Source organism: Cricetulus griseus, chromosome 3 (assembly GCF_003668045.3).
Source record: "Cricetulus griseus strain 17A/GY chromosome 3, alternate assembly CriGri-PICRH-1.0, whole genome shotgun sequence".
NCBI lineage: Eukaryota > Metazoa > Chordata > Mammalia > Rodentia > Cricetidae > Cricetulus > Cricetulus griseus.
In genome coordinates this window covers 186,022,544-186,035,315 of record NC_048596.1, presented here as the reverse complement: position 1 = coordinate 186,035,315, position 12,772 = coordinate 186,022,544, and the positions used below count along the sequence as shown (strand labels likewise).

At 42.9% G+C, this 12,772-nt stretch overlaps 1 protein-coding gene across 1 annotated transcript in view; it reads right to left on the bottom strand.

Annotated features, from left to right (window-relative positions):
- The window catches only part of Pkd1l3 (polycystin 1 like 3, transient receptor potential channel interacting), a 46,777-nt gene that overhangs the window by 10,418 nt on the left and 23,587 nt on the right, over positions 1–12,772 (bottom strand). The window contains 8 exon segments of the mRNA XM_035442666.1: positions 4,795–4,980; positions 5,876–6,013; positions 7,858–7,957; positions 9,935–10,169; positions 10,255–10,447; positions 11,246–11,426; positions 11,876–12,075; positions 12,324–12,520. Coding sequence (XP_035298557.1) covers positions 4,795–4,980; positions 5,876–6,013; positions 7,858–7,957; positions 9,935–10,169; positions 10,255–10,447; positions 11,246–11,426; positions 11,876–12,075; positions 12,324–12,520 — 1,430 coding nt within the window.

Sequence of the window (12,772 nt, the reverse complement as noted above, 5' to 3'; positions counted from 1 at the left end):
ATTCCCAGCAACTACATGGTGGCTCCCAATCATCTGTAATATAGTCTGGTGCCCTCTTCTGGAGTGCAGGGATACATTCAGGCAGAACACTGTATACATAATAAATAAGTAAATCTTAAAAAAAAAAAAAGAGGTACTAAAATCTGTTTCCCACAGAATAAGATAAATTAAAAAAAACAAATGAAATTGTGTGACAATTTTTTTTTTTTGGTTTTTCGTGACAGGGTTTCTCTGTGGCTTTGGAGGCTGTCCTGGAACTAGCTCTTATAGACCAGGCTGGTCTCGAACTCACAGAGATCCGCCTGCTTCTGCCTCCCGAGTGCTGGGATTAAAGGTGTGAGCCACCAACGCCCAGCTTGAGTGACAATTTGTAAATGATATGTATTATGTAGAGAATTTAAGAGGATCAATGGAAAATCTATTATCTTTAAAATGATAATTTATCAGGGTTACTTGGCACAAAATAATAGTATTCATCTAGCTATACCACTTACAACAGTGCAAAAATAAAATATCTCGTTTAGACAGCAACACCAAAGATAAACCTAACAAAAGATGGAAAACCAGGCAACCATTCATTCTTCAACAGCTCACCTGCTGTGCTGACATGAGCCAAGCCCTGTTCTGGGTGCCAGGAACAAACTGGATAAAAGGGTGTTCCCACCCACTGAGAGCTCACAGCTGAGGGACAAGAAGGACAGGCAACACAGGATGTTCAGGTGTTAGGAAGCAGTGTTTGTGAGGTGACAGAGTGGCATGGGAGAGACCTCAAATGAGTCTGAAGCATCATGTAGATGCCAACAGGGGGACAGCAATTCTAAGATCCCAAGGTGATGGCATGATTGATGTATTTAATGAAAGTAACAGGAGCATCAGTGGCTGTAGTGGAGCAAATGACAGAGGAGGAGGAGATGAAGTGACAGATGTCGCTAAGGGCTGGCCTGCTCTGTAAACTTCGGGAGCTATTTGGAATTTTATTCTTAATGTCTCTGTTGGGAGATTTTGAACAGGGGACTCACAGCATTATGATTTAAAAATATAGAGAAGACGAAGAATGGAAAAAGGGTTGCCTTTATGAAAGTGAAAAGTGGTGCCTTGGTTTAGTTGTAACTTACATGTCTTTTCTGAGTGCAGGCTGCTGCAAAGCCTTTCTGTTCCAGAGCTCCTTGTGGAGTTTGGAGATGCTTTCTCTGTGCAGTGGTGGGATGGCAACTCTGGTACTGCTAACAGGGTTACTTATTGACACAGTAGGCACAATCTGCACAATCGGGAAACTTTTGTTTTTCAGTGCTGGTGATTGATCACTACATCCCAACCCTTGCTTTTTTTTTTTTTTTTTTTTTTGTGATAGTCTCACTATGTAGCCTAGGCTGGTCTCTACTTCCCAACTGCTGGGATTTCAGACATCATGAACCACCACAACCAACTGCTTATTTTGACTTATTATTGTTTGAGTATGGATGTGCACGACATTCATGTTTGACGCCCGAGGTCAGAAGAAGGGGTTAGATTCCCTGGGACTGGAGTTATAGACAGTGTGAGCCACCAAGTGGGTGCCAGGAATTGAACTTGAGTCATCTGTAAGAGCAATCATAAGCACTCTTAACTAATGAGCTAACTTTCCAATCCTGGCAATATCTTTTTAGAGTTAAAAATGTAGGAAGTGCTGGGCAGTGGTGGCACACGCCTTAATCCCAGCACTCAGGAATCAGAAACAGGAGGCTCCTTGTGAGCTTGAGGCCACCTTGGTCTACAGAGTGAGTTCTAGGACAGATAAGGCAGTTACACAGAGAAATCCTGTCTTGAAAAAAAAAAAAATGTAGGAGGCTGGAGAGATGGCCGGCCCAACAGTTAAGGGCACTTACTACTTTTCTAGAAAATCAAATTTGGTTCCCAGCACCCCAGTTGAGTGACATCTGCACACATGAGGTATACATAACTCTGCACACATGCTGTATACATATACACATCAAAATAAATAAAAATCTGTTGTGTGATATTTTGATTGTGTTTGGACAAGTAAAGTTTGGAGTCAGAGGGCCAACCTAGCCATTAGCTGACTGAAATTAACCATAGAGGTTTGGAGGACTGTAGACAGGAGACAGGAAGTAGTAAGGTGGGGCTTATTTGGAGGAAGGAAGGGGAGTGGTAGAATAGCTAAACAAAAAAATCTTTATATAGAGGGGCTAGAAAAATGGTTCAGTGTAGTTGCTGCCCTTGTAGAGGACCCACCCAGGTTCAGTTTCCAGCACCCACATGTTGGCACACAACCACCTGTAACTCCAGTTCCAGAGATCCAATACCCTCTCCCGAACTCCATAGACTCCTGCACACACACAATATACACACATTCATACAGGCAACACACACACACACACACACACACACCATGAAATTAAAAAAAAGTTAAAAATGTGTATATACTTTGACCTAGCAAATCTTTTCCAAGGAATTTCTCACAATTATATTTGCACATGTGTGAGATAATGATAGTAACAGTCTCAGTATTAAAACAATCAGATTATCTAAATGCTATTACTAGGAATTGACTATAGAAGTTATAGTGCATCTATACAATAGACTTTTGTATAGTAAATGAATAAACCAGAGTAAGGCAGCTTCACATATACTGATGGACATCTCAAGATAAATTAGGGGACAAGCCAATTTCATGACAATATTTGTAGATTTCCACCATTTACTTAGTTACTTTCCAAACACCCCTACCATGGCCTGTAAGAAATGGGAAAGGTCAGCAGGCTTTTTAAAAATCTGGCTGCAACTCTGGTTTCCCCTCCCCACCCCCACAAAGATCTATTACCTGAACTTCTATGCAGGTTTAGTTATGATAGCTCTCCCAAATGTCAATGTCTTGAGCAGAAAAGATAAACTGATGAGCCTGGCCTGCAGGCCATAAACAATGATTTTTAAGAATTGAGTAGGTAAAACATACTAGTGTTGATTTTAGCTGCATTTCACCCTATGCCTAATGGACTGAATTTCTTTTTAAAACAAGGTCTTCCATAGTAGCCCAGGCTAGCCTCAGATTCAGGATCCTGCCTCTACCTTGTGAGTGCCAGGATTATAAACACCATCTGTGGCATGCTTGTTATCTTCATCCTGAGGTCTGTCTATTGCATTTGTCAGTGTGTCCATCTGGGTAGCTGGTATCAGCTCTGTAGCTATATAGTAAGGCTCCATTTCCCCAGTGGTAACAGTCATCACTTACTCTGTCAGTACTGCCTGCCAGACACTGTTCTGAGCATATGGATATGTCACATAGGGCAGGGCCTGAGATTCTCCCCAATGAATGGGGGAAACCAGAGCAAGGGCTGAGAAATCCACCCAGGATGCCACAATGGTGTCAGGCTCTCGGTCTGTTCTTTATACTGTGGTGCTATACTGCATCCAAGGAGACCAAGACAAGACTAGCGTTTCTATGGCCTCAACTTTTGCCATTTTGGCTTCTAATCACTTTGTCAATATTTTATTCAGCATAGAGTTATGTATTACAAAGAATATTCCCTGAACCTAAATCTGTTATCATCCAAAATTGTACATAAACAAAAATCACCATACATTGAGTAGGAGTTGCCTTCTGTAAGAATGTTCACACACCAAGTGCACACTCAGGAAACTGAAAGTACTTGCTAAGATGAACATATCCTTCAGATTCTCTTCAGGAACATAGGCTATGTCCTGAATCTCACCATGAAACCACCAACCCCGAGGCAAATGGAAATGATTCCCAGAATTTGGCTTACTCAGCAGGGCACAAAGTTATGTCATGGTAGAGCTGGGTAACTGGCAAAATCAAACCAACAGTGAATAGGAAGTGTCTCTGAGGGAAGAAAATTTTAGCCACTTGTACATGCTGCAGGATGAAGCTTGGCAGTGCCTATTTTGGTGAGGTTCTTTGAGGACACAGACTCCATTATGACCATTTCTCTCCCAAGACAGGATTTCTCTGTGTAATAGAGAAATTACCCTGGCTGTGCTGGAACTCACTCTGTAGACCAGGCTGGCCTCAAACTCACAGAGATCTGCCTTCGTCTGCCTCCTGAGCAGTGGAATTAAAGCCATGCGCCACTACCACCTGGAACTGACTTTTTTTTTTAATTTTAAATCAGCTCCTAGGAAAGGTCCCTGCAGACTGTAGATATTCAATGCATGCTAGTGGAACTAAATTGGGTAAGCACACAGAAAACTTACATAGTCAGAGAGCTAGGAAAAATGGCACACATGGCCAAAGGCCCATGCCATGAAAGACCATTCTTTTTTTTTTTTTTTAGATTTATTTATTTATTTATTATATATACAACATTCTGCTTCCATGTATATCTGCACACCAGAAGAGGGCACCAGATCTCATAAGGGATGGTTGGAGCCACCATGTGGTTGCTGGGAATTGAACTCAGGACCTCTGGAAGAGCAGTCAGTGCTCTTAACCTCTGAGCCATCTTTCCAGTCCGAAAGACCATTCTTATTAGACCATATTCCTGTACTCAGTGTGTGGCTGAGTCCCAGGGTCTCTGCAGTTACTTTTTATGCTGTAAGTGGATCATTGCTTATCCCTGTGACCTTCCTCTGACATGTACCAGTGGAAAATCAGATGACATGGGCTACCAGGAGTCATTAACTGAAGCTTCTTGGATGGAGTCTAGGGACTTTGAAGTGTCCACAGAGATGTGGCCACATTGAGAAGCCACTGACCTTTCTCTGGTTTTCCATGGGTTGTAGTAGGGGTTCAGGTGAGCTAATTGCACCTCCCATCTGCCCCAGAACCATTCTTACCTCTGTAATCTCCATACAGGTTAGGAAGGAGAGAGTGCTTGGCCCAGGGGTAGAAATCCTCCAGAAGTTTGATTTCTGAGAAACGGTGAGAAAACCTCTTTCTGATAGCTTGATGGAGGAGAAACTGACTGGAGTCCCTTGCAGAGTAGACAGTAGCCATCAGCAGGCTCAGAAAGAGGATTTGGACTAGTTTACAACAAAAAAAATTCATGATCAGTTATTTTAGAAATGTAAACCTTTTTTCATTTTTCTTACACTTTAGACTTTTGCAGGTCAAAACAGTCAAGACAGAGCTGGGCATAATGGCATACACCACACCTTTAATCCCAGCACTTGGAGGGAAGAGGCATATGGATCTCTGAGAGTTTGAGGTCAGCTTGGTCTACATAGTGAGTTCCAGGACAGTCAGGGCTACATAGCGAGACCCTGTCTCAACCTCCCCCCCCAAAAACTACCCAAACAAACAAACAAACAAAAAACAAGAAACAAAAAACCTAGTAGTTGAAATAGACAATTTCAAATAGTTCAACCCAATGTGTGAAATATATTCATATATGTGTGTATACATATATTAAGTATATATAATTCTTGTCCAGAATCATCCTACTAATAATCAGAGGTTTAATTCAAACTTAATACCCCCATAAATATACTGTATTTTGATTCTTAGAGGTAAGTGCTCTTTCATATTCTGGCTTCACAAAAGGGAAGGCATGAAAATAATAAAGAACAACAGAGTTGTTCTCTGTTCTCTGGTCCAGGGGACCCAATAGGGTGCTAAATATGTTGAACCTGGCACTTAGACGAGCCATTTTCCAAAGCAATTTCATCCTTTCCCCCAGTGCAGGGAGTATATAAATTGGATATTGTTTTCCCCTTTGTAGGTGGAGATCCTGACCACCACCTCAGTGAAACCTGAGGATCGGAAGCTCAGGTTCTTTCCATCAATCCCATCACCTGAATCGCTGGATTTCATTCTCAAAGACACTTTTCTGCCCTCCTCTGTTCTTCTTCTTATCCCCCCTGCCCTCCCCTCTGGACAGTGTGTACAGAGGTGCATGCTGCCGCCACCCCTTCATACCCAGAGTGCCACCAGTCAGCTTGAAGAGATGCTTCTTCCAGGCTCCCTTTGGGGGCTTGGCTGAGCTGGTCATTACTGGGGCAGTATAGATGGGATTGTTCTTATCTCTCAAACCAGGTGCCGATGAAGAACACTTTGCTGTCAAATATTGAAATATAGGCCAAATAAGTGTTATATTTCATTACATGGTTGTTAGTTGCTTGTTGAGTATCTACTGTGAGCATCTCCTGGAGAATGTTGGAGGAGCAGACAGAATGTGGTCTAAGCAGCACCTTTACATCTAAGGGAAAAGGGCCTGGGTTTTCCTTCTTAAAATTCCAACCCATTGGGGACCAAACTTACAAAGTGGTTCCTAGAAAAATGAAATTCAGCACAAGTATGGGAGTGTAGCTAAGCTGTAGAGTGCTTGTCTACCATGTGTGAACCTTGGTACTATACCAAAGAAACAACCCTAGCATGTTCTCCTCTCTCCTCCTTTTCTGACAGTGCCTCTGTTGTCAGACATAGCCTAGACTGGCCTCAGACTGGTGATCTCCTCTGACTCAGCCCCCCAGATGCTGAAACTACAGAAATGCATCACCACCACCCACTGACAAGGGTTTTCTCTCAGTGCCGAGAATCCAGTGCAGTGCCCCATGCACACCAGACAAGTGCTCTATTGAGCTCATCCCTAGCCTTTTCATCTTAAAAAAACAGATTCAATAGAATGAATGAATTTGTTGGGTTCTTAGATACCTGTGCTTCTACTCAGTGGAGTGTACTTTGGGAACATTGTTCTACTCAATGCAGATTCAGGGATAAGGTCCAACACAGAACACTTCTGAAGAATCTAGGAGGGGACAATGGTCTGGTCTGAGGACTATACACAGCAGCAGGATGTGGAGATTTATAAGCAAAAGGGAAGGTTAGAGACTGAGGTACAGAAAGAGAGAGAGGGGAAATCAAAGAAACGTTACTAGCATACATGTGCCAAGTGCAATACAATCACTGGAAAATAAACAAATTTCTCCGAAGAAAGTTGGAGATGGTGTCACAGAGGAATTTGACTTTTCTTCTCAGTGCTGGGACTCACACCTTAGGGCCTTTTGTATGCCAGCAAGCACTCTCACCCTGAACGATACCCCACACAACATTTGTCTTACTGGCAGGTCATAGATCTTCAGATGGACAAGGACAAGAACTTTGAAAAAAGTCACTTCACATAAAGAAAATAGTTCAAATGAGTAAGAGATGAAATAAGGACAAGAAAGGCATTTCAAGTGAGATTGTTAGTTTGTAACACCTCACTAGGATTGGAGTGCCTAGCCTTTAGCACGGCCACTGTTAAGTAAGCAACTGCTAGCTGCATGTCCATCGCATAGTCCTCTATGTGGTATTATTCCCATTTGTACAGCTATATTTATAGGGGACACACACATACATTCTCTAGCCAACGCGTGGATAACGTTGTGCTAGCATTTTTGTATCTTGCACTTTTGGCTCAACACTGTGTCTGCAATGTTGTTCCAGGTAATATGAGTAGCTTTTAGTCAGTTTTTTTTTTTTAAAACAGGCTGTAGCCCCTCAGACTTGGTGACTGAGTGTGAGGAGTAAGAGTACTTAGGACTACTCTAATGTGTAGAGTGTTGGGGATGATTCCTCCTTAGAGAAATGAGAAAATATACAAGAGTGGGTGTGTGGGCCGGGCAGACACCTTGGTCTGAGTTAACTGAAGGCATTCAGGTAGAAATGACAGGCAGTACAAGTACTGCCTGGGGCTCAGGAGGGAGGAGAGATGGAACAGAGCATGGAAGCACTGAGAGGACCTACTGGTTTCCAGGGGGGATAATGTGTGAGTTTGTGACACTGGGCTCCTGGGCAGAGATCAGCCAAATGACGTGGCCTCTGAGTAAATCAGAATCACCGAAGTAGCTCGAATTCAACTGTCTTTACATGGTTTGTTCTTCATAAAATTAAGCAATAGTTGGGATTATGTGAATTACCCCAAAGGGCTACGATTCTCTTGGCATGTTGTTCTTTGTCTTTGTTAAGCCATGGCATCTGGTTCGACATCAGTGAGAACAGGAATGTGAGGAAGATCACCTGGAGACAAGAGTCACAGGGGAACTCCATGAGCAAGTACTGGAAGGCCCCAGACAATGATGTCATACATACAGGGGAGGAGGGGACTGACAGTACATCACATTTATTTACACACTTGTATTAGCCTGTAGCCATGGCATCCCTGTAGAGATCAGGATAACTTCTCTGAGTCAGTTATCTCCTTTTACCATGTAGGGTCTAGGGATCAAACTCAGGTTCCTTTACAGACGAATGACCTGAACAACTCCTTGTGTGGTTATTCTCATGTTAAGAAACTGTTAACTTATTTACATGCTTTCATGATTTTTATATGGTGTTATATTATTTATGATGTAATAAAGATGGCCTGAGGTATCAGAAAAGCAAAGCAGCCAGTCACTAGCTCTTACCTCTACCTCAAAGAGACAGGGCTGTCCTGTCCTCGGCGTGGCTGGAGACTAAATGCCTCATGAGACCTGTTGCTTCTTTCTTTTATACCTCTCAAATCCTGTGATTAAAAGTGTGTGATCCCAAGTGCTGAGATCATCTGTGTGTGAGCTGTTTCTCTTTAGGACCAGATGAATTTCATATAGTGCAGTGTGGCCTTGAACCAACAGAGATACGTCTGCTTGTCTCCTGAGTCCTGGAATTAAAGGTGTGTGCCACCACCACCTGGCTCTATGGCTTGCTAGTATGGCTGCTGGGCACCACTGCCTGATCTCTGTATCTTGTGGCTGGCTTTGCATCCTGAACCCTCAGGCAAGCTTTATTAAATCAAAAATAACATTTTATGTTTTAAAAAGTTTAAGATTTAGAGAAATATAAATTTCAGAGATATACAGACAAAAATCATGTGAACTTTGGAATTTTCTTTTTTTTAAAACAGATGAAACAATATTGGCCATCATTGGAAAAATTTTTTCTTTCTTTCTTTTTAACAATGATGGCCAATATTGTTTCATCTCTGTATAACAGCTCTGGCTGTCCTGGAACTAGCTCTGTAGACCTGGCTGGCCTCAAAGTCACAGAAATCCACCTGCCTTTGCTTCCTAAGTGCTGGAACTAAAGGCATACACTACCACTGCCTGGCTATCATTAGTAATTTTTGATGTTGGGTAACAGAGCTTGAGAATTCATATGTTATTTTCTATACTTTGGTGTGCTTTGACTTTTCCTTAGTTAAAAATTTAAAAATCTTTATGTTTCTTAAAATTTTTAGAAAAGATTTATTTTATTTTATATGTATGAGTCCTCTGCCTTTGTTTATGTATGTATACCACTTATATGCTTAGTACCCATAGAGGTCAGAACCGGAGTTATGGATATCTGTGAGCCACTGTGTGGGTGTTGGGAATCAAACCTGGGGCCTTTGCAAAAGCAGCAGGTGCTCTTAACTGCTGAGCCAGCTTTCTAGCCCCAATTGTGTTCCTTTAAAAAAAGTGATTTGTTGTTGGTTTTGAAAAAGTTATTGTCATTATTTTATTTATTGTTATTAATGTTGTTATTACCATCGTGTGTGTGTGTGTGTGTGTGTGTGTGTGTGTGTGTGTGTGTGTGTGTGTGTGTGTGTGCCTTCATTCATGTGGGTTCCTGGGATCAAACTTAAGTTGTTAGACTTAAGGGGTGAGACAGCAACTGCCTTTACCTGCCTCAATATCTCATCCACCACATGTTTGAGCTGGAACTCATAGAATTCCCGTGTAGACCAGACTGGCCTTGAGCTCATGGAGATGGGGTCTGCCTCTGTCTTTCAAGTGCTGGGATTAAAGTGACATGCCACCAACACCTGGCACAATGTTTGATTTTTTAAAAAATTGTCCCCATCTTCAACTTTTTCTGCCATACATATGCTAATCTATTAGCTGCTAGTCATTTTCTATTGTTCCTTAACATAGATCCTTAACAAATATCACTCTGCCTGTTGATTACTATATACTAATTTTCAAAACTTGGGTTTACACACATGGCCTCAGTTTCTCCAGCTTCTTCCAATGGTACCTTTATTGGCTGGTTGACGAAGATGTCTTGAAGTACTGATAGCATCATTGAAATAACCCAGCTGGTGGCTTGGTCTTTGTTCAACTCCAGGCTATAAAGTGTTATAAAAAAAGCTGAAGCCAGGCTAATGACACCTAGAAAGAGCCAGCAGCTGTATTTCAACCATTTGAATAGGCAAAACAACATGGACTTCTTCCCTTCTTCTGGGCTCAGGATGGGGAAACTGGTTGAGTACCTGAAGAATAGAAATTGAAGGAATCAGCTCCAGCTAGACACCAGGAAGAAGCTTCCCGGTAGTGACGAGAGCCCCGCGTGCTTACCTGCATGGCCCCTGCTCCCTGGGAAGAGTCTGTGTTTCCAGGAGTTCCTGGAGGTTTTGAAGTTGGCTCACTGCTTCTGAGAAGTCACAGGGCTGCTGAACCTGAGCAGCACTGAGAGCACTCAAGTGCGATTTCAGTCTCTGTAGAACGTGGAGCAGGTATCGGCAGAAATGGTGGTGGTTTTCAGAAACCACTGAGGGTTTATTTCAGGTTCACAAATGGGAGATTTCGATAAATAGGGAACAGTGATGGAGATGAGTATTTTATTAAGTGACGGTAAAGCTAACATTTCCAGTACTGAGGGAGACAGGCTCCAGCACCTGTCATACTACTCCCTCCTGAGGGTGCAGATGCCTCTCACCATTGTACAGCTCTGAACTTTGATCTAGACACTTTTTTTTAAAAGTTTTTATTTTTATTTATTTATTTATTTATTTATTTATTATGTATACAACATTCTGCTCCCATGTATATCTGCACATTAGAAGAGGGCACCAGATCTCATAATGGATGGTTGTGAGCCACCATGTGGTTGCTGGGAATTGAACTCAGGACCTCTGGGAAGAGCAGTCAGTGCTCTTAACCTCTGAGTCATCTCTCCAGCCCCGACCTAGACACTTTTAATACCTTCCTGAGCTTTCCCACCTGAGCTCCAGTACATGCAGCCTAGACTAGCAAGTCCCCCACACTGGATTCAAAATTCATAAATCATACAACCTCTCCACTCAAGGGGAAAAAAAGATGACATGACAGGTTCAGCCAATAGAATATGGCATCTACATATTTTTACATTTTTACAACTGGTACTGAAGTTTTATCACCAGATTATCTAGAAGTCAAGAGACCAAAGCTATCAGCCTAAGGTCGAAATCTTAAGGAAATTAAATAAGCTTAAATTGCCTTGTGTCAAAAGGCAAAAATGAGTAAGAACTTGAGGTATGCATGGGGTGGAGGCGATGCTAGATGAGTTAGTAAAATATCTGGACTTTACCGTCTTCCCGTGGGGACTCTCTCTGCTGGTGACAGCCTTGGTCTTCTAAGTGAGAGTAAATGAGGCCAGAGAAAAGCTTCACGAGCTCGTTAATGTCACAAGAACACCACCAAGACTGTTCACATTCGGAGAGCAGGTATGTGTTTCTCCTGAGCAGGAATCCCAGAGTTTCCTTTAATTCCTGGATATGGAACCGAGTTGAGAGGTTTCAGTCTGTCTTGCATTAGTCCAGCACTGGGTGCAGTTACAGATGGTAAGCCTGTTTCTTTTAGTCAAGGGCACGTGCTTAGCATAAAGAAACCCAGAGCTTCATTTTCTAATTTTTTTCAGAGAAGAGTTACCCCACAGTGCCTTCAAAACCATTTCTATGGGAGACTATAGAATGAGAGAGGGACTGTTTGCTCAAACATCAAAAACTAAAAGCGCTGCCCCACACTCAGTCTCCGGAGCAGTTCATAACCGTGGAGGAAATCTAGGAGTATGACTGAGCACAACTCAGTGGACAGGGCTTAGGGGAAAGCCATAAAAGGGACCAGGGCAGTGTGAGCCTTCCAAGGAGTCCTCCATGGCTTTCCCACCACACAGAAGGGGAAGGGTACTTCACAAATAAAAATGAGCTCTGAAGCTTACCGTGACCACCTGTGTAGGAGAGGGGGACTCCCAAGCAAGACCTGAGGGGCAGGTAGCCTGGATGGGAGGAAGCGGGGTCAGAGTTTCCGGTGGATGAATCAACTGGAAGAGCCGTCCAAAGACCAGATGGATAGGGAAGAGGATGATGGCGGTCTGGACGCTGATAGCTATCTCTGACCAGGTCACAGCAAATGGACCAACTGAAAGGAAAGACTGGCGTCAGTTTCCACCCTCCTGGGTTAGAGCTACTTATGTGGGAACTATCTGGAGGTAGAAAGCGGTCCATGGCAGTAAAGAGGCTGGGAGAGCACCAAGAGAATGTGCTAGCGTATAATGTCAGGGCAATGGCCAGGCAAATGAAGGTACACCATGACTCAGCTCCCAACCCTTAAAGTGAAGAGGGAAAGACAAATAAAGCAGCACCTCCTGCAGGCAGCCCACATCAGGCTTTACTCACCCCTCTTGGCAGTGGCACCACCCGTCTTCCAGAACATAACATTGATGACCATGTCACAGAGAAGTAGTGTCATACAGCAAGAGAGCCGCTGGACTCTAGTAAACTGGTTCCAAGGGTGTCGAGTTGCAACTGAGAGCCACAGATAATCCTGAGTGAACTTTTCTATGATAGTGGAGGAGAACAGGTGTCTAAAATGAGAAATTAGATGAGAAAAGACACAATCTGTAGATTTTTAAATTTCATGTGTGGGGGCTTATATGTCACTTCAAGTGCGAGGTCAGAGGACTTGCAGGAGTCAATTCTCTCCTTATAATATATGGGTTCCAGGGATTGAATATAGGTCATTATACTTAGTGGCAAGTGCCTTTACCCACTGAGCCATCCTGCCAGCCTGAGCTTTCACTTTGAAGCAACCTAGACTAAAGCACGTTTTGTCCAGC